Raw genomic sequence first — 21,292 nt, forward strand, 5'->3', positions numbered from 1 at the left:
GGCTGGAGCTCGGGCTCGGCCAGGCTGGCAGTGCTGCACTCGCTGACCCAAACCTGGGAATTACTTTCCGAATTACCAAAGCTTTTAAAACTTTGAAGCAAGAAAAAGCCTTTGGGAGGGGGTGTCCGGCTGGGTGCTTGGTGGCTCTTACAGAAATATGATGGAGATGTTCTGTCGATCACAGGTATTCTATACTGCCTGGGCAGGGTAACAGCCAAGAGAGTCATTTTTGCATTAACAAACACAGACAAAGAGCTGATTGGGACAATCGAGATTGAGCTGCAGTATTGCCACATCTTACAGGATTATTCTTCAGGTTGGAAGGAACTCTTGCCTGCCAGTGATCCAAGCGATAGATAGTGCCTGACTGAATTTCTTACGTTTCTGTTGCAGATGGTGGCTGCCTAGGTGTGGCGTGGCAACCAGAGCATGATCATGGCAGCTGAGGCTTATAGCCCCTCTGAAGTGAGCCTTCTGCCTTCATCAGTAACCTTAGACCGTGCTCACCTGAATGACTCTGATAAGCTAAGTCGATCCTACCCCTGGGCCAGCAAAAGCAGGAAAAGCCAGCTCTCTCAACTCTGTCGGCTTAGAGCATCTTTGTCTGGTGAGCACTGTATTTTGAGATCAAGTTCATGCGTGGTCAGTGAAGGTGATGTGTTTCAGAAGGTTTCAGATCTTCCTCGTCTTCTCTCCCAAACCTAGAGGTGATAGCAATAAGTAGCTGCCAGAAAGCGCTTGTTCAATAAATGTCTGAGCCATAGATTACTGCAGGTTGGGAGAGTTTACAGGAGAGGTGTTGCTGGATAGGCGATCTGAACTTGTGTTTGTCCCTGGGTGAGCTTTATTGGCTGCCACTGGACCACCCTGCCATCTTGTGTTATCTAAAACGGAAGAATTTGAAATTAAGAGAAAGATGTTATTATAATGGATTCTGTTAGGAGGGGAAAAACTGTAGTTTACAGTGCATCCAGATACAGTCTCCCTGTTTTATCATGGTGATCATGTTCATACTGTATGCAGTGCATAAATGCAGAGATGTCCTTGTGATTGAGTTGTTCATAATGCTTCTACCAGTCTACTGAATGTCTACTACTGCTACACATTCAGAGCTGCTTCCTGCTTTGGGAGTGGAGCGATGGCATTTGGCTGCTGATGCCACTTCCCAAAGAAACATCTTCTACAGGCAAAAGCTTTAAAATTTTTGGTACAGTCACTTGGCATTGTGTAACATAAAACACTGGTGTGGGCACAGGTATTTCAGTGTCACATCTTCTGAACAGTTAATTAACTGGATTCTGACTAATGCAGTATTTAATAAGGGCTTGAACACTTACTGTAATTGCATTTAATAACAGTTTCAGTCTTAACTTGAGAGATTTCAAAACCTTTTAAACTCTGTTAAGTGAAAAACCAAAGTGAACTGGTCTGATTGAGTCTTATGGTGTTGGCAATTTTATTCTAGCTTACAGACTGAGTTTAATTGTTCTAGTGGTTGTGATTCAAAAAGACATGTTTATTAGAATTGTTTCAATTTTCCTTAGTTTCATTGATTCTATTTTCTTGTAAGTTCTTTAAAGATCTAGAAGTATGTTTGGGATTACTTGACAGTTGTTTCAGCTGATAGCTAAATTTTTTTATTCATTCCCCTAATACTCCCGTAGTAGACTGGTATAGCTACATAGCTGATCTTGATCTTCATCTTCCCACAGGAGAGAAATGGAGCTCTTACTGTTTGTCTTCACTGGCAGCTCATAACATTTGTACCAGCAAAACTGGTAACTCGGGAACGAAGTGGGCTTCTTCCTCTCTCTCCACTTCCATTGGAAGCCCTTCTTGCTCTTTTTTGCATGCCTTTGCTGAGGAATCCAGCCAGCACCTCCCAACTGCTGCACGCAACCCAAACAAAGCCATCTTCACTGTGGATGTCAACACAACAGAGGTATTTGCAGTAGTAACTGCTAAACTAAACAGGCTGTAACTGGTACAGGTTGTATGACATCAGACAGGCTAAAATGCCTGCTACTCTTACATGTATCTAAAGGAAACTGGAACGACACAAAGGTGCTTTATAGTCTGCTCAAACTCAATGGTCTTATAAAGACAACACATTTACTTCTGTTGCAGGCTGTAGTTAGCGAAATATACAAGGCAGTAGCAGAAGCATGGCTGTCTTGAGTCTTCTTTCAAACAGAAAAATGAAATAAAGAAAAATGCAGCTGTGAAGTGGCATGAAGGAAGAAAGGAAAGCGGAAGGTGCCTCAAGCCTTCCGCCTGTTAAGCGTCAACCCTGGGATGGGTTTGTGATGGCACGAGGGTCTCTCTGCCCTATAAATATGCCTTTTGCATTGGGAGGGAGAGTCCTGTTCTGAAACTAAACATGAATATAAATTTGAGTACTGAAAACTTTAAAGAGCTGTGCCATTTTTAGCTTGAACTGACAGTTTGTGCTTACCCATCTTAAAGGTGTCTAATTCTGACTTGCTCTGTAACACAGGCTTAAGTATGCCAATGACTGGTGTGATTGCTGCATGCCTTCAGGTATAAATCCTGTGGCTTGCCCAGGCTTTGCTTGTAAATACAACTTTGTAGTTTTGCCTCCATGGGTGTAATTATTTACAGTTAAAAGAAAGCAGGAAACCTAAAAGGAAAGCAATGTCTCAAACCCTCTTAACTAAGAAGACACTTGGGCAAGGGATATCCTAGAATAAGAAGCTTTAGTGAACTGTTTGTGAAGAATGCAGAATTTTAAAGAACCACCAGGAGGAAGGGATATTATAAGACATTAAATCAACAGCCTGAGGAGATGGTCTATGAACACAACTTAGAGCTTTTATTCTTTGTTTTGTTTTGGTGATCTGCTTGGGTTTTTTTTCCCCTTTTCTAGATCCTTGTGGCTAATGACAAAGCATGCAAGCTCCTTGGGTGCAGCAGTCAGGAACTCATTGGTCAAAAACTGTCCTGTTTGATATCCAGATCCAGTCAAGAGGCATGGGAAGCTGTGGGTGAGGAGTACATAGAAACTGATGAACATTCATCGGTGGTTTCAGGAACTGTGGTATGTGAAATGTTCAAGGAAATACTCCCCACCATATACAGTGGTTTTATACTCTCTGGTTTGGGGTTTGGGTCTGGTTGGTTGTGGTTTGTTAACATTTTCAATATAATTCCCTGATATATTTAACTTTGTTGGGAATTGGCAATTACGGCATTTGTAGGACTGCTTGGTTTAAAAGTTTGTGAATGTGGGAATTCAAAGGGCAAAAGATGGTTTGGGAGGCATCCATGAGAGCCTTGCAGTTGCCAACATGTATAGTCATGATGACTTTACCAAACCAGAAGTTAAGGGACATTAGATTTTTTTAAAAAAGAAAATCAATACAATTGCTTAGTGTGGAAAAACCTATTATGGAAAAATTCCCCATTGTCTGGTCTTTTAAAATACTTTTAAAATTATTTTCAATTGCATTGTACATATCACAAAGTTACAGTCAGTGAAATATTGCGAAGTATCTGTGCCAAAACACCCCAGTTGGTGCAAAGGAGTGGAATTGATATTTTGCCTATAGCGGGGTTGTTTATAAGAGAGCTGCATTAAAAATGTCTCCAAATTATTTTCTTCCGCTGCTGTTGTGTCACTAGAAAATACTTCAAAAATGAGCTCATACTCTTCTTGGTGTGTTATTTTTGTACTGAAATTGTCAGCATCTCAGAGCTTGATCTTCCTGAATCCTTAATTGCATGGGGGTGGGGGAGGCGGAATATTTTAAGTTTGATTCACTGAAATCCAGGATGAAAATTAAACATCTGATAAAGGCACTAATTCAAAGGTACAGCCATTCCAATGGTGATATGCTCCTATACTTTATGGGAGTCACTGCGTAATTTATAAACCCCTTCTTGTCAAGATCACAGAAAAACGGTAAGAGGCTTGATAGGAACAGTGCAGGTTACAAAATAAACATTTTCTGCTTTAAGAAGAATCTCCTCCCATAAGAAACTGAACTGCTGGTTTTGCAGCTGAAAGGAAGAACTATGTTAGTAATGTGGAGTATTCATTAGCACCACAGCACATTCCTGAAACAAGGCATCTTCTCGCTGAATGTAAGGTGTAAGATTGGCACATATCTTATGCCTTTAGTTTTCCTGAGGTGGCAAGAGAAGACACAAATGCAATGACGTTTTGTGTATGATCAGTGAATTATTTGCAAACCTTTTCATCTCTTTATTAAAACTGTTTCTTCCAGTAAAAAAAATAGTAGTCAAGAAACAATGTTTTTCTCACAACGATGGGGATATTTCTTGGCTTAATATCATATTCTTGTTTGAAATTCTTGCTAAATAACCTAGTAAGTTCTGACTACATTTCTGAATCCTTTGGAAAGGTGGATGTCATAGGCCATCTCAAAGAGAAGATTCCTGTCTCAGTTTGGCTGAGGCAAATAAAAAGCAAGGACAAGCACTGTTGTGTGGTTGTGCTGGAACCAGTGGAAAGACTCTCAGCTTCTGTTTCCTTCACAGTTGATGTAAGTGTTTTCCTAATGATCAAATGAGTCTGCAGTTTGTAAGAGTTGATGTGCAAATGAAATGTGTCTAAAAGCCAGTAGATATGTTACTGTTTGTGAACATGAAGCACTGTCTGAGATGGGGATTGCACATGCAGGACCTGTGCATATATCTCCCATGCAGCTCACCTTCACATATTCAACAAGTCACATTAAAATACCCTGTTACTCCTTCAGGAACATCTTAGACTTGAACAGTGATGGTTTGGCAGGGGGTTGGTTATTTGTGGCAGGGATGCCTTGTGAAGGGATCAGCTTGCTGAGGAAAAGCATTGTGAGGAGCATTGGACACCTCTGCTTCTCTCCTATGGCAAGAGGCAGGCTCTCTGCATGATCATGTCAGTGAAGTATTGCATTATGCTGTGTCTGCTTTTATGAATTAGTTTTATCCATGAAGGGGCTACAGAATGAAACTTCCTGCGTTTGCTTAGATATTTGCCAAAACTGTTGTTAAGGTACTAAGTGGACTGTGGCTAAAATGCTAAAATTAAAATAGGCCTGTAAACTTTCTTCCCAAGGGAGAGATTACATCATGTGACCTCCATTTTGCCCATCTCCATGGCTACCCAACAGTGGAAGAAGTAGTTGGGCTTCACATAAAGGACCTGATTCCTTCAGTGCAGATCCCTCCTCTAGACAAAAAAATCCCACAGGTATAGTACAAGCACCAACCATGTTCTTCCAAAGGAACCTGGTCTAGTAGGAGGCATCCCTGCCCACATCAGCGGGGTTAGAACTAGATGATCTGAAGGTCCTTTGCAACGCAAACCATTCTGTGTTTCCCTGCTCTTCCCACTTGGAATATAGATGCACGTGTTTTTCTCTGCTTATGTAACAAGAAAGCCTTTTCAGAGAGAAGGAGTCCCCTTAAAAAGGGTATGCTGCTTATTTATGGAGCTGCTGTCAGAATATTTCCTAACTAGGAAAGAGACTAAACCCAGCCTCTCACTGTGGAACCTGTCCTGGTGAAAGACAGTTTTTTCCAATCCTGGCCTTTTAGGAAACCATGCTGTCTCTGAAAGCTCCTTAAAATTCCTTTGCATTCTTCAATGGTTTCAGTCATGTTCCTCTGAGGAGTGAAAGCCTAAAAGGATACCCAGATCCTGCAAATGCCATGAAAATGGCCAGCTAGATAGTTTAAAGCGGCCTTATTTATGCCTATTTGCTGAAAAGCTATAGCATGGACTTCCCTGGTCCTCATCATTGAGCTATTCAAACAGAAGTTTAACACTGGATTCCAAATCCTTACAAAACCAGACTTTCTTCATTTTGGTAGTCAAATGATTGGTTTGTTTTTCTTTTCCTGCTCTCTTTTTCCTGAGAAGGTTCCTGTGTAATTTTATATGAATACTGAAATAACACCAAAACACTTGTTCAGTTAGAGGTTTTCTGTTTGTTTTTTTCTTTTTGCTTTAATTCAGAACCTCAGGATCCAGCGAGCTGTAGGCCAGTCCAGAGAGGGTAACATGTTTCCTCTCAGTTTAAAGCTGCAAGTAAGCCTTCTGGAAGAGGACCAAGTGACAGTGCAGAAAGATGGTGTTCTGCAGGCAGAAAAAGGCAGCTCTTTCACAGGCTATCATTACTCTGCTACAGTCGTCGTTTTCTTCACCATCAGTGGTCTTATTACTGTCAAGTCAGATGGAACCATCTGTGGTATCAAGGATAGTTTTGCTTTAATGCTCTTTGGCTATGAGAAGAAAGAACTGCTGGGAAAGGTAAGATAGGAGTTTTAATCCCTCCCAAGACTGCTGTGTCTGGCAGTTTATCCATTGGAATTGTTGTCTTTTACACTCATGTCTCTCTGTCACAAAGCCTGTGATCCATGTGTTTGGTGAGTGAGTGTATGATAAGTACATTCCCTTGCTGTAATTGATAAGTTTTGCAGTGCTGAGGAGCTTGTGTGGGTTTCAACTAGCACAAAGCAAGCTGCACACTTATATGTGCTCTGTAAGTCACATGGATGACTTTTGCCTGGCTATCCACGAGAATCAGGTTCACAAATACAGATTGTCAGCATTTGTCCCCAGCCTGTGAGAGCCAGCTTGGCTTTATAAGGTTTCCTTCTGTGTTTTAGAACATTACATTCCTGATCCCTGGTTTCTATAACAACATGGAGAGAAGCAGTGACTGTTCTTTGCCAATACCTCCTCTTGATGGCTCCATGGGGACAGAGGGTGAGTGCATGTTTGAAGATGTTACTGCCTGCCATGCAGCTGGCTCTGGCTGCATGATGAATAACAAAGCAAAATGAATAACATTAAGGAACAAAGGTAAAATTACAGAGATGAGAGCTTTGCCTATGAACATGGGAACATGCTTTGTAAAAGCAATGTGTCTCCATGCAGTTTTTAAATTGGATTTCCACTAAGACCTAAGGTAAACTGAATCGTTCACCTGAGGTTGTGCTTCTCTCTTTGTTGCTAGGAAGATGAAACTGAATATCCAAGTTGGAAATAAACACTGTTAGTAGAGAATGCTTTGTACTTAACAAGAACTTCCCTTTCCCTCCCTTCCCTGTTAGGATCTCTGAGTATTCTAAGTCATGTAAAATACAGTTTTTGTGGCAGTTTTGCAGCAGAGCTGTAGACAGGCCTAGTATTTTAAGGGAAAATTCTAATATTCTTCTAAATTGGCTCAAGCTGCTGGCTACTATTCAGTGTTATGTTGCTGTAGAGTTTCAGGAGGAGGCATCACATATTCTTGTGATGCAGTTCACTGCATTTACAAAGAATTTATCAAAATTTTACTTCCCTGCACACAACAGGATAAACAGAAGCAGGGAAGCCTCATGTCTCCAAATCTGTTTTTCCAGCTAGCTCTGCCCAAAACAGAGAACACAACCAAGTACATACTTTTAGCTGAGTTTTATCTCCATTGTTTTGAGGTATTTTTCCCCTGTTTTCTTTTTCTCTTCACTTAAAAATGCACACGTGCATTGAAACCAACGCACACTGCTGGAACAAACAAGTTAGTAGACAATGGGCAATGTCTTAAGTAATTCTTTGATGAAGTGATGTCTCTAATCTAGGATCAATTCTTCAGTGAGGAAGCATTGTTGGCACTCAGCCTTTACTAAACATAAGGATTATTTTAGATTCAAATCTAGATTTGTCAACTCATTACCTTCTTCTGCTGCAGCAATACCCGGTTTATTTAATCTTGCAAACTTGTGGTTTTCTCTTTTGTTCCATTGTCACTGGGGAAGGAAAGAAGTTATTTTCTTATTCTTTCTCTTAAACATTTTTAGACTGTATACTTTTTGTCTGGCAATTTCAGTGAGTTCTATAAATGCAGTCTAAAACTTTCCATTTTAAGTGTTTGGAATTGAGAGTGTATGCGTGTTTTGGCCTTCCGCCCCCCTCGCTGCTATTTGTATAACTTTAACTCCAGTCTCTGTGTAGTCACTGGCCTTTTTTTACATCTCTGAACTTCAAGTAGCTAACCCAGGAGCTTTGATAGGAAAACAAATTTTAGCAGCCCTGAAACTTTTAGATTCCTGCATGTGTTGATTTCTCAGGCCAAAGTAGAGTGGAGTTTTTGTATTTGGACCACCTTGCCTTAATCTAGTCTTTTATACTCAGTTCCTTAGGGATGAGACAGACCAAGGCATTTCCAAGATTGTTTTTAGTCACTGTATTCTCCAAAGCCTAAACACAAAAGGTGAAATTGATGTGGTTTTGTTTCTTGTTTGGTACAGACAGCAGCTTCTTGGCTGCATCTGTAGCGAGCCTTCTGTCAGGAGGCGAAGAGCAGAAATTGGAACGAAGACACAAAGATGGAAAATTAATGCATGATGAGACTAAACAGAAGAATGTGACCAGTTTCTTTTCTACTCCCTCACCTCCTGAAGTGGCACTCATTCTCTCGAATAGGTAGGCATTTCATGGACTGCATATTTACTTTTAAAAAAATAAGAGTTGTGGTGGTAGTCATCAGCAAAAACTGTGTTATCGCCTCTGTGATGTCTGTGGGAATATATAATGAACCTTCTGCACTATACTGTTTTTAGAATCTGAGTGCTATTTGCAAGACAGGTTGAGTTTTGCCTACCTTAGATTTTAATTTAGATCTGTGCAACTTAAAATTGTAAAGTTGCAGGAGCTCCATCTTTAAAGGGCACCAAATGCTTTATCCAGACTAGGGAAGGTAATTAGGCTCTACCTTTGCTAGATCAGCAACAGTGGATGTTTATCTCCTTCTGTGGTATCCACCAGCTGGTGTTGCACTGAAGCCAGGTTACCTGGAATGAATTCTAAATGTTGTTCCTTCTGGTGCTTGGTGTAGCTCTTGGGTCATCTGTTAAAACAGGCTACTGTGTTACTTAAGTCCAGCCATTTTTATTGTACCTTTCCAGGTCTTCTTCCTGTTACAAGGTTAGAAATTCTTCTCAAGTACCTACATGATGCATGTGGTTTATCTTAAGTCAAATTTTAAGGCTTCTGCATTAAAAATTCTAACATTTACTGCCCTTTATAATGTATAGTCTATTACAGCACAGTTCTTGCTGATTTATAGAGCAAGAACTTTTTTGTGTTCTCCTGGTTTTATGTCTCTCATATCATACTTGGATTGTAGGTGCTCTTTTGCATGGATTGTGTTTCTACTTTGTATTTTTACTAATAGAAATGTTTGTAAAACACCTTGTGCTATGGGCTTTAGTGAACCATGATTAAATTGATGGATAGGGGCAACCATCTTCTGTTTGACAGACAAAGGAAGGATCTGTTCTGAGGTCTGGAAGTATCCTGCCACATGTGTTGGCTTTTTGTTGTGGTAAATTATGTATACTTAGAAATTAAACTAGAGAAGGAAATAATTCATAGTGAAAGATTGCCATTCAAGTGTACCTGCTCTTCTTTGGTCAGGATGGAATTCGTTAGGATCTTGGATGTCTGTGCCAACAGCTTTCTGCTTTTTCTTTTAAACTTAAGAAAATAAAGCAATTGGTGCAGGTTTTAAATAGTGACCATAGTAACAGAAGAGCAGGTAGTATACAGTATGACAGCATGACAGTTCTCTCAATCTTTTACCATCATGTTATCACTAATAACTTCAAACCATTGCACTAAAGACAGCTTTGCTACTGATGGGCTGTCAGCCCACCATAGAGAGACTTACCCTGAAACCTGCTATGACAGAATCAGATCTGCATGTTACCGTATGAAAAGCTGAAGCATCAGGACTCTGCTGATGCCTGGGGACAAGCTGCTTCAGTAAATGTTGGTTGGTTGCTGTTAAAGAAAATTCTTCACCCTCGGTTTCGCGCAGCAGCCTCAGACAACTGATTCTTAGAAAAATAATGTAATAATTGAGTAGTACAGGAATAGGAGCAGCTTGAGCTGGGTGCCTCCAGGGAGGGACCCAGAACAAAGAAATTCCTGGAGTTTTATACCCTTACATTCTACGCACTGGACCATCCCATGCTGTTCTTGGTCCAATGATGAATTTTGGTCTGGGGTCTCCTGTCTATCATTGTGTTCTTTTGTGGGTTTGAAGCCACAGAAAATGAAGGACAGTAAATTCTTTCTTACCTCTCCAGTTTTTGTTCCTTACTAAGGATGCATCTTATTTTCCAATTTGCATTGGCCTCATTTACACTAGCTTTCGTTTACATAACTAAGCACAGGTTGTTGCTGCCTAAGGCTCCAGCAACTTCAGCTACCCATGCTGAAGCAACTACTCATGCTAAGCAAGGCCACCCAGTCAAAAGAACTCAATTAAAGGAATTCAGCTAACTAAACTTAATTCACAACAGTCACCTGTTTGTTCTAGGCTAGAAGACAATCTAGATACTGAATTCTATGGCCCAATTAAGCTGCCATCTGATGTTACTTGTAACTCACCTGGAACACCAACAAAAGATGAGCCATGGTCTGGGACAACACCAGGCTACAGACAAGACTTTCAAAGCCATGTGGCTACAGGGCAGTTGTCAAAATCAAACTTCACATGTGATGGAAAACATTCCGGCCTTGAGCACACTGTAGTTGAACACTGCCTGCTAAATGATGCTTCATCCTTCTTTGCAAATGGAAGAAACACTATCCATGATGTTTGCTCAGGAAATAAAATGGTTTGCAGTGCTTCTGCAGCAGTTGTCACAACCTCTGAAGGTGTTAAAGAATCAGACACTGACCTGAACTGCATTTGCTCTGATCTTGAGGTACTGAGTCTGAATATTGGTGTCAAAGGGCACTCAGACAATTGTTTAGGTATTGCTGCAGCTCATGTAGAAGCATCCTCCTCTGGTGCAGTGGACTTGGGTGTAGGCAATATGCTAACTCAGAAAAACAGTGCCTTTTCAACTGGGCAAGAAAAGCAGCTGTTGAATGGTGTTGCCATAGAAGATAGTTCTGAGTGGCTGGCCTCCAAAAGGCATTTAGAAGGCTCTGAAGAATCCTCCAAAGCATTTATTGAGAAGCCTGAAACTCTTGCAGAGACCATGGGGGACAAAATCAACAACCCACTGAAGAGCAAAAGTAGTCCTGAAAAAGACTGTGAGCTGCATGGACAGCAAAATATGGAGATAAAAATAACATCAACCCCAGTGAAACAAGAAGGAAGGCTGAACCCAGCAGCTCCTTTGACCTTGGAGATTCTGGAAGGCAGCTACACTGGGAATTGCTGCCACAGAGATGGGTCACAATTAAGTAAGTTAAACCTATTTCTCCCCTTCCCCAAACTCTTATTGGGGTGTTCTTTTCCACCCACATTTTTGCAGAAGGCAGACAGTTCTGGTTAGAAGCTTATGGAGGAGAGGAACGAAGAAGCTCTAGCATCTAGAATTAAAATGGTATCGAAGCCTACTCAGAGGATATTAGAAAAGCAGGTGGTATAGAGTTACTAAGAAAGTAATCCTGACTGAATAGTCAGAAATATTCTCAAAACGTAACTAAAAGGTTTGAACTGAATAACTTTTTTCCGAACAGAAATTATAAGCTTCATTGTAAAACTTGTATTTAAATTGGGTAGTGGACTGTGTTTCATTCAATCCTTCAGCTGGATTCAGTGGCTTGTTGTATAAAATCCCCATTTTGATGTAATTTAGAGTAGCAATGTGAAATTAATAATCACAGTTGAACACTGACAAAAGTCCCGGCTGTGGGTTGGAAACCATGGATGTAGCCGCCAACTATCTCTGGAATAGCTGTGCCTTGGTCAGCCTCTCTGGTGATTCCTTACTGAGTAGGTATTCCCCAAATAAATAATGGCACTTTGATAAGAACTCTGAATTTTGTCCTAAAATGTTCAACACTAAAGTCGCATTGTACCATTTTAACTTACTGGCCTGTTTCTACAGGTATACTCTTTGAAGTGAAATGTGTAGAACTGCAGGACCCTGCTGTACTGTTCTGTGTCTGGGTGGTGAAAGACCTTCTGCAGAGCCAAAAGGAAGCTGGAGCAAAGAGTCAGCTTTTGCTCTCCAGTCTAGCAAGCTCTGCACAGTCTATTGCTGATCTTTCTACAAATAGTCTTGGAGAAGTAAGAAATCCTACCGTTGTGTAATACTGAGCATCTCCTTGTTTGACTGCTAAGCTGAAGCTAAAGTCAGAAAGGTTTTCAACCTAAAATGTCATGTGGTGGTGGGTGGATATTGCTCTTTCTTTGTTTTGCTATTTTTATGTCAAAAGAAATGTTTCAATTTGCTGGTTTCATAACATTTCTGGTAGTGTGTGTTTTGCTTAGTGGAGTTTCCTTTCCCAGGCTGAACAGTGAAACCACCCAATTTCAGATTTGTTCTTGGGCTGCTCTAATTACATCTACAACAGAAGTTTGCATCAGTGTGGTGAGATTAATTTTTAAATCAGTGTCATCACACTGGCACCAGTGACAGAACCTTATTAAAAAGGAAATACCAGGCTGAAAACTTCTACTGACTGACTTGTGGCAACAAAAGAAAGCTGCCTGAGCTTCTAGATTCCTTGAATAAATGGATGCATTCTCTAGATCTTTACACAGCTGGATTTTATGATGACCTTAACAGAGGCGTCCATACATAGATACCACATGTAGAGTGGGGACAGTTCCAAACTGCAGGAGCCCCTAGGAACTGCTGTTTATTGAAATGTACTGCAGATGAGACACTCCCTCCCCTGCCTAATCAGTGAGATGGGAGATAAAGTAGATATTTGAGTGAAAAGCTTGGCTATTGGCAAAACCTGATATTTGAAATATTTTTACTCTTATAAAATTATCTTCCATGTACATGCACATGTATGTCAAAATATAAGCAGTTCTGATAACTCCATGTATAACTCCAAATTTCACCATTCAAAACAAGTGCCCCTGTGAGATTTGTTGGTTCCTCTCAGGATGGAAGACTGCGTGTGTCATAAAGATGTTATGTTATACATTGTAGATGCCATCTTTGGTGAAGAAACTTAATAACTGCAGAGACAAACAAGCCCAAGCTCTCTCCTCAGAAGAAGACAAACTTCTGTTGTGGTTAATTTTTCATGCAGTGTTGTGGACCTTGGCAGGAAAGCACGTGGTGTTCATTTACTAGGGATTTTACTGGGATGTTAACATTTAGGAGGGTATGCCTTGAACTTGTTTGCTCTTTGTGTCTGCTGTGGTGATAGACCACAATAAATTAATTTTCCTACTCACACAGAGAATTTTGTGCAAGCATCTAAGGTGCATACGCTTCTGTTTTCTTTACCTTTCTGTGAATTAAGCAGTATTTGTAGCTGCTGGGAGCTGACTGTTGGCTTGTCACGAATGGTGATATTTATAGCAAAATATAATTCCTGATATCAAAACTAAATATCACTCCTTTTAGCTACTGCAGATGTGTACTTTCTTTTCAGGATTTACTTCATTTTATAAATATGATTCTATGGCTTGCTTATTTTTTCTTGCTATTTCTTTTTCTCTATACCTAGGCCATCAGATCAACTTCACTTTTTGAGAATTCCCGAGGAGCTGAAGAGCTTGAGGGTCTAAGGGCATGTGAAGGAGAATACGCAGAAAACTATAACACTCTCAGTCTTATTGGCAAAGGATCTTTTGGCTTTGTCTGGACTGCCAGGGGCAAGAAAGATCACCAGGAGGTTAAATATTTCTTTTAGATCTCATTGCAATAATTTAGGATGAAAACTGAAGGTTAGAGTATTCACATTATGTCAACACTACACTATTAGAAGTTGGGTTTTGCTAGTTGGGGTTTTCGTTTGTTTAAACAGAAATCTGCATGGAACAGGACAGCAAAATGTTTGCATTGATGTATATGAATATAACAGTATATGAATGTTACCTAAGACAGTAGGCACAGAATGAGATTGGCCATGTATCTACTTTAACCTGCTGAAAGAAGGATACATTAAGCTTAACAGAATTACAGGTGTTAGTTTTCCATTACTAAAAAGAATGACAAACTTCGAAGTCTCTATTGTGCCACAACTCAAAAATGTGGAGTATACATGTTGAGGTTATGTGACCCTCCTCTATCAGCAGAAGTATTTTGGGTGTTGAGAGGCAAGCACTGGTGTTTCTCTGCATGAATGTTATGTGTTCATGTCCTTCCCGTGTACCCCTATGCCAGAAGTCACCACTGCTGTAATTGCTAAAAGAGCTGTCCAGTCAAAGCCTTTGGATTTCAGAGCATCCATAAAGAGAAAATAAATATATTCCATTTCTATGCATTGCTTGGCTTCTAGGGCTAAATTAATTTAAATATGTTTAAAGACACTATAAGCAATGCACATTGGGTTGGTTTACTTCTGTGCTTCTACTAATATGGCTCACTAACACTATTCCTAGAAATTAACTTACCATGAGTTAAAAGTGTGACATAAAGCCATACTTTTACAGCTGATGCTGAATGCTGTTGTCTGTGCAGGTCGTTGTAAAGTTCATCTGGAAGGAGAGGGTGCTTGAGGACTGCTGGGTAGATGATCCTCATCTGGGGAGAGTGACTCAAGAAATTGCAATCCTGTTGAAGCTACAGCACCCCAATATCATTAAGGTACAGTGCACTCAGGGTGAATGCAGTTTGAACTATATCACCTGATTCCTTTTGAATAGTTGGTGTCTCGTGTTTCTCTTCAGGACTGAAGAAGTGTCCTATATTAAAATCTACCTTTTCAGGAATGAAAGGAACCTACCTATCCTGCTGTGTTTTGGAGGGTATGTTACAGCAGACTGTCACTGGCTTCGACACTTTTACCCCAAACAAATGATGTAAACATAGATCTGAAGATGTAACTGTTAATATTAAAAAAAGCCTGTATGTTATTTCAAGAGGATGGAATGCATATCTTGGAAGTATGATGTCACATCTGAACCTGTACTAGTTCAAGAAATAATCTGGATACATACCTTGATTCCTCTGTTTTGGGGTTGTTGTTTGTTTGTTGTTGTGGGCTTTTTTTCCCCAGAAGGAGAATTCCTCTTGGTTTTAATTCTGCTGTTCTAATTATGCCCTTTTTTCAAGAAACATTTGCGCTCAGTGAAATGAGACTTCAGAGATTATAAAGCACGTTGACCAACTCTCCAGAAAGAGAGCAGGGTTTGCTTAAGAAAAAAAAAAAAAAAACAGTTTGAGGATGAAGCACCTGATTAAAAGAGTCTGTTATTTATAGGTGCTGGATGTGTTTGAAAATGAACACTTCTTCCAGCTGGTGATGGAGAAGCATGGATCTGGTCTGGATCTCTTTACATTCATTGATAATCAGCCCAACTTGGATGAGCCATTAGCCAGCTATATATTCAGACAGGTGAGAATTGGGAATGTAGTGTTGCTACATGCAGGTAAGATTTGGATAATAGAAGGATTTCCTATGAAGCCATTGCCTCTTGGCTGTGATGGGAGCAGCACACAGCCCCTGTCATCAGGATGACCATTCATGTAGCAGCCACATTTCCTCTGCGGGAGGAGGAACGTGCACAGAAGTTACCCCAAGCCCCAGTAAAAGCTATGCTTTCACTTAGATCAATGCTTGGTTTAGGTTGGTTATGGGTTAAAAAGAGAGTCTCCTCTTTTTAAGGAATTTAAAATCAAGAAACTATCTTGGAATTTAATGTGGCATAATGCAAGATAATGTAGTTGACTGTGAGTCAGGAGATCACCTGAGAGCTGAACTGTCAGCTGTTCATTGAGTTAACCATAACAGCAGTCCCCATGCAATTCCCCCTCACATGTTTTGGAGTAAATTTCTTCCTCAAAGGTATGAAAGAATTGCTTTGCATTTGGTAACCTGCTGCACACTCCCCTTGCCTGGGGTGCTGATGGAAGGTGGAGGGTTGCAACTAGATGATCTTTAAGGTACTTTCTAACCCAAAACATTCCCTGATTCTATGATTCTCTGTCAGCTGTGCAGTGTGCATTCACAAACTGCAGTCAGCGGTCCCTTTAGACTTCTGATGGATAAGCCCTTCTCCTAAATCAACCTTGAGTCTGTAGGGGTGCTTCATTACTTCAGACCTGGACAGTATTTGTCTGCAGAGGGAGTTTTGTATTATAAATAGAAACTTTTCTTCCTCAGCCATCTACTTTTCTTGCTCAGATGTATTGTGGTAGGAATCATGATTGTCTCCAAGGTGATAAAATTCTGATGCTATCCTTAATTATGGCACTACAGCATGAATCGTGCTGAAAGAAGAATGGAAATTAGGAGTGACTTTATTATTTATACCAAGCTTCACTCTTAAATGCTTTGTCATCCTGCAGTATTAGAGGCACACAGTAATATCCTTCTGGATAAATCAAAGGACCCTCCGAATGAAGCTGGGATAAAAATAGAGTAACCTGCAGGAATGTAACAGTAAGCTCTGATGTTTCTAACCAAAAAACCAAGCACATTCTAAACAGAAAACCAAGCACATATGCGATCTTCCTGCACATTCATGAGAGGAAAGCAAGCAAAGGCTATTTTAAGTCTCTCCCAAGAGAGACACCCTACTGCAGCAAAGCTGACAGACATGCCTGAGTTTGTTTTCTGTTACCAAAATTAGGATCTGTATCTTGTTTATATATATAAAAAAAAAGCCAAAATATGGCTACTGAAACTGAGTGATGCCACATAGATTATCCAGAAGGACACCTCGGTGTAGTAACACCTAGTTCTTTCCTCCTCTTTCAGCTTGTATCAGCTGTTGGGTATCTTCACTGTAGAAACATCCTTCACAGAGATATCAAGGATGAAAACATTGTCATTGCTGAAGATTTCACAATTAAATTAGTGGATTTTGGTTCAGCTGCCTACCTGGAACCCAGCAAATTGTTTTATACCTTCTGTGGGACAATTGAATACTGCTCACCAGAAGTGCTGTCTGGCAAACCGTATGTCATCCTCTGAAAAGTCATTTTTGTGTCCATTGCACCAAAAATTGTGGGTGCAGGGCTGGAATAGAGAAGCTGAGCTGCTTTGCCTTTGGTGCTCTGCTAGAGTATCTAACCACGGAAAACTGCAGTGAGATTTAGGGCACTGCAGTGACAGAAGTGACTTGTAAAGGTTTGAATGCATATAAAGTAGGGCACTGTGGTGACAGAAATTAGTTCTAAAGGCTTGAATACATACAAAGTTTCTTCTGATTAAGTCTGTTGACAGGCTTTCTGATTCTGGTCAGATTTTTGTAAAGCTTTGTACTAATGTTTGTCCTACTGCAGAGCCAAGTTTAAGAACAAGCCTATGAGTTTAATTATCAGCCTGGTAGAAGAGTTTGGATGAGTTGGGTTGTACCTGAATGTGTCCTTTTCCTTAATCTTTCATAACATGTACATCAGCTTGCTAACCTTCTCTTCCTATCTGTGTCTATGTCCTCATGGGTCTCTACTAAAAGCTGCTCTTCTAGAGAGGTGGTATAAGCAAGTATTGGTGTGTAGCATCTGCCCTTCACCATATCTGTCTGCTCTCATCTTGTCTGCTCCCTTCTTTCCTACTTGCTTCCCTGTATGAATTTTTGCATTTTGATCATCATTCATCTCCCCATTGATGTTTGTGCTGCTCTGGACTCAAGGATTCTTCCCTTGCATCCTGTCGTGCTCCTGTCTTGAATGTGCTGCCCAAATCTTACCTGACTTCTCCCTATTATCTCTGAGTGCTCTTTACCTGGAGGCTGGCAGTTTCATACCCACCCCTGGAGGGAAGCCTTATCATCACAGGCTGATAAACATTAATTGTACATGCAAGTATGTTATCTTGCTCTCAGTTCACAGCTGTTTGCATAGGTCCTTCAAGCAGCTTCTCTTAATGTGGAGGGGGGAAGCAATGCAAGGAGGAGAGGAAATCCCTGCTAGGAATGAGATGGAAAATGCAGTGCTGCCCTGGGAATTCAGCCTATTACTGTGTGAAAAAACTGTCCTTTTTTATTGGATAGAATCAGTTAATGTTTATTTCCAGATAACACTTGGCTTTGAAAAGGTTGGGAGGAAGTAAATGAGATTCCACTGAGGTGTCTGATCTTCCATTTAAATATTTACTTCATAGTTTTGGCTTATGGTGAAGGAGGAAGATTAAGTTCTCCTGTCACCAGCTTACACATGTGGAAGTCTCGGTGCGTATCTGACATACTCATCAACTGAAACTGGTTACCCACTCTTCTGGTTGTTTTTGTTTGATGGAGAAGGATAACATGGAGAAGACTTCTCAAAAACATGTGAGAACTTACTTTATTAGAATTCTCAGAAACCTCCTATGTTAAAACAGAAATTGGAAACAAGAGCTATCAACTGACTGTTTTATTTTAACTTTCTTCAGCATGCTATTATGTATCTGCAGTCTGAGTTTAGCCAAGTTTATCTCTGCATAGGTACTGTGGCCCTGAGCTGGAGATGTGGTCACTTGGTGTCACCCTTTACACCCTCGTATTTGGAGAGAATCCCTTCTGTGAGCTAGAGGAGGCCATGGCAGCTGTCCTGAATCCTCCTCGGCCTGTCTCAAAAGGTAATTTTTTTCCCATTTGCTTTTCTAAAGGAGCAGATCTCTTGGGAAGGTATGAACAATATTTATTCTCCAGAAATAAAGGGGAAGACTGGAAAAAATGCTTCCAAATGTGCTCTGCAATGATTGTAAAAGCTGCTCAGTGCAGCAAAGTTATCCAGGGTATCCTTTTCAGGTAAGTTCTGCAGTTCTTCAGTGCCTATGATGAACACAGTTATCTGCCCTATGTTTTACTCGTTTCAAATTCCAGGCCACCCATTTATTATGATGAATCAACTATCAGCTTGTCAAGCTTCAGTGAGGTTTATACCTGGGAAAACCAGAACAAGTAATGCCTGATGGGAAGGATCAGTCTAGTAGATAACTTTAAGATTAGAAATGGCACTCACGTAACTCTAATGCAAGTTTTATCTCATTGAACTATTACCAGTCAAGGCCATGTCCTTTTGGTGATGGATGATAATGTGTGGATTTGTAACTTCTGAGTGAATTGTATGGCTTGACCTCACAGGAAAAATACATTGGCCTTGTTTTCTGTTGGAGGTACAGAATTCTAATTACATGTCAGGCTAATTAAATCATCAACAAATCCTCAGAGGTCCTTAGGAGCCCTGTGGTTATAAGGCTTCAGGGGGCTGTATCTGACTGATAAATACTTGAAGCTTTCCCTGACCCTTGAGTGCATATTTAGTCACCATCTAAACACAGTATGACTGCAGGATAAGGCTGGGCTTGGAAACAGTGAGTCAGGATGGCCTCTGTGGCATTTGTTTCTGCTTCTGTCTTCCTCAGTTTGTAACTCTGTGCTCAGTTGTCTGTTTTCACAACCTGGAAATCTCAGAGCATTCCCAGAGCTGAGCACATGTGACTAAGACTGTGATAGAACAGTACTGCACAAGGGATGAATGGGGAGGATTTGTAATTACAATCTGCATTCTTTGAATATAAACCATATTTTGCATTCCCAGCATGCCTAAAATATAGCCTGAGCCATTCCTCTTACTGCTTTCTCTCTGCCCAGGTCTCATGAGTCTCATGATTGGGCTTTTGCATCCTATACCAGAGCAGCGCACAACTCTGGTGATGTTAGTAGAGGATCAGTGGCTGAACCAGCCTGTGAACCTGGGTGATTATACCTGGGAAGAAGTATACCTCTCTGCTGAGACAGGTGAGATGTTGTCTTGAAGGCTTTCTCCTCCACCCGGGGCCCACTGAGCATGCAGGAATGATATCTAAGAGAAGACTGAGCTGTTGTTAGCAAGATACTTCTCATCAGGTCACCTGCTGCTATCCAAATGTGCTCAGTTTGAAAGTATGCCTGTTGTCCAGTAGGACCTGTGGTTCACCCCTCGCTGTCTTTCTCCCTAGAAAGCATCAGATTCAGAAATGGTTCTGGTGAGAGGGTGCATGGAGACAAGCTCCCAGCTCCTCATGTGGAGAGTAAGCCATGCTTGAATGTTCCCAGCTGTGAACATGCGTATTCCCACCAGGAAGAAGCAGCGGCTGTGGAGTGCCAGGGCTTGGGCCTGGGACGTTGCTGCCATTCTTGTCCACAGCACAAGTCCTTCCCTGTGGAACAATGACTCTCTTACTCTACTCAAGAACCAACAGGAAGAACTATAATCCCTAGATTGCTGCTACTTCTCTCATGTAGAAAGATCTGGTGGTTGGTACTGAGCAGCCTTAAGCTGCTCCACCTGGGCACAATTCCTCTGGAAAACCTTCTAGCCCATAAGCACTTATTACTGTTCTTACACAGGATGTGTTTTAAAGTTGTGAGACAGAGATTTTAGTGTCTTGTTTAAATAGTTCATCACTCAGGATATATTTTTATTGGCTGATTTTACTTTGTGTATGTAGTTTCACTTGTTCTGAAAGAGAATTGCATGATAGGGGGTGTCCCTTTCCCCCCTCCCTTTTTTTTTGTCAGTCCTCTCTATATCCAGGAAAATAGTCAATGATTTTGATGAGACAAAGATACTGGAAATAAAAAAATAGATTAAATAAAAGAGAATGTGAGCCAATTCACAATATTGAGATGAGATCTTTTCAGCACGCAGCTCAGCCAGACTCAGACTTCCTGAAAGTAAGCGATAGGAAATGCAGCAGTTCTCATGCCTGCGGCTGGTGTTGAGAGAATAATCTCAGTGCAGAAGCAAGAGGACTTGGCTGGAAAATCAAGGCTCTTAAAGCCAGCTAAAATATTACAGATTAGCTCTTGGAATCCAGCTTTTATCTCCATCTGAGCACATTTAGATTAGGCATTAGGAAGAAATTTCTTCCCTGTAAGGGTGGTGAGGCACTGGCACAGGTTGCCCAGAGAAGCTGTAGCTGCCCCATCCCTGGCAGTGTTCAAGGCCAGGTTGGACACAGGGGCTTGGAGCAACCTCGTCTAGTGGAAGGTGTCCCTGCTCGTGGCAGGCTGTTGGAACTGGATGAGCTTTAACGTCCCTTCCAACGCTCTATGATTTCATGGTAAAATGTATTCTGCAGCTTAACTGTGGCACTGGGGGGAGAGGGTGGGCTGCATCCTGGCTCTAGGGCTCGGACCCTTTCCTCTCTGTCCTGACTGGGACAGTTCCCTATTGCCTCGTTCCCGTGCCAAAAATCACCTCTGCACCGGGACTGACTTTGGGAAGACGTTCCTTTCCAAAGTGCTTCCTGGTCTGTGTTTTAGGGGGTGGTATCAGGCTGCTCCTTGTTCCATTACAGGTTCCCCATGCTGTTTTGCCACTGCCGCTCTGCGCTTTCCCCGTGGGTTATCGGGACTGCTTTGCTGAGGGCGAGTTCGCTCCTGCGGCGCGGGGGAAGGCCTGTTAAGGGCAGCTGCGCCTTCTCCTGGGG

The 21,292-nt window shown here is 41.2% G+C and overlaps 1 protein-coding gene across 1 annotated transcript; it reads left to right on the plus strand.

Moving 5' to 3' along the window:
- Positions 1-435: 435 nt before the first annotated feature.
- Positions 436-19,616, plus strand: PASK (PAS domain containing serine/threonine kinase; the record flags this gene model as incomplete). Its single annotated transcript, XM_010015357.1, has 16 exons — positions 436-607; positions 1,713-1,942; positions 2,888-3,058; positions 4,386-4,526; positions 5,084-5,218; positions 5,987-6,280; positions 6,640-6,739; positions 8,263-8,437; positions 10,338-11,215; positions 11,866-12,047; positions 13,451-13,618; positions 14,407-14,532; positions 15,149-15,283; positions 16,649-16,848; positions 18,318-18,451; positions 19,470-19,616. Coding segments are annotated over exons 1-16 (3,388 nt in total), but the record flags the coding sequence as incomplete, so codon positions are not given.
- Positions 19,617-21,292: the final 1,676 nt, after the last annotated feature.

Source organism: Nestor notabilis, unplaced genomic scaffold (genome assembly GCF_000696875.1).
Source record: "Nestor notabilis isolate BGI_N333 unplaced genomic scaffold, ASM69687v1 scaffold33355, whole genome shotgun sequence".
Taxonomy (NCBI): domain Eukaryota; kingdom Metazoa; phylum Chordata; class Aves; order Psittaciformes; family Psittacidae; genus Nestor; species Nestor notabilis.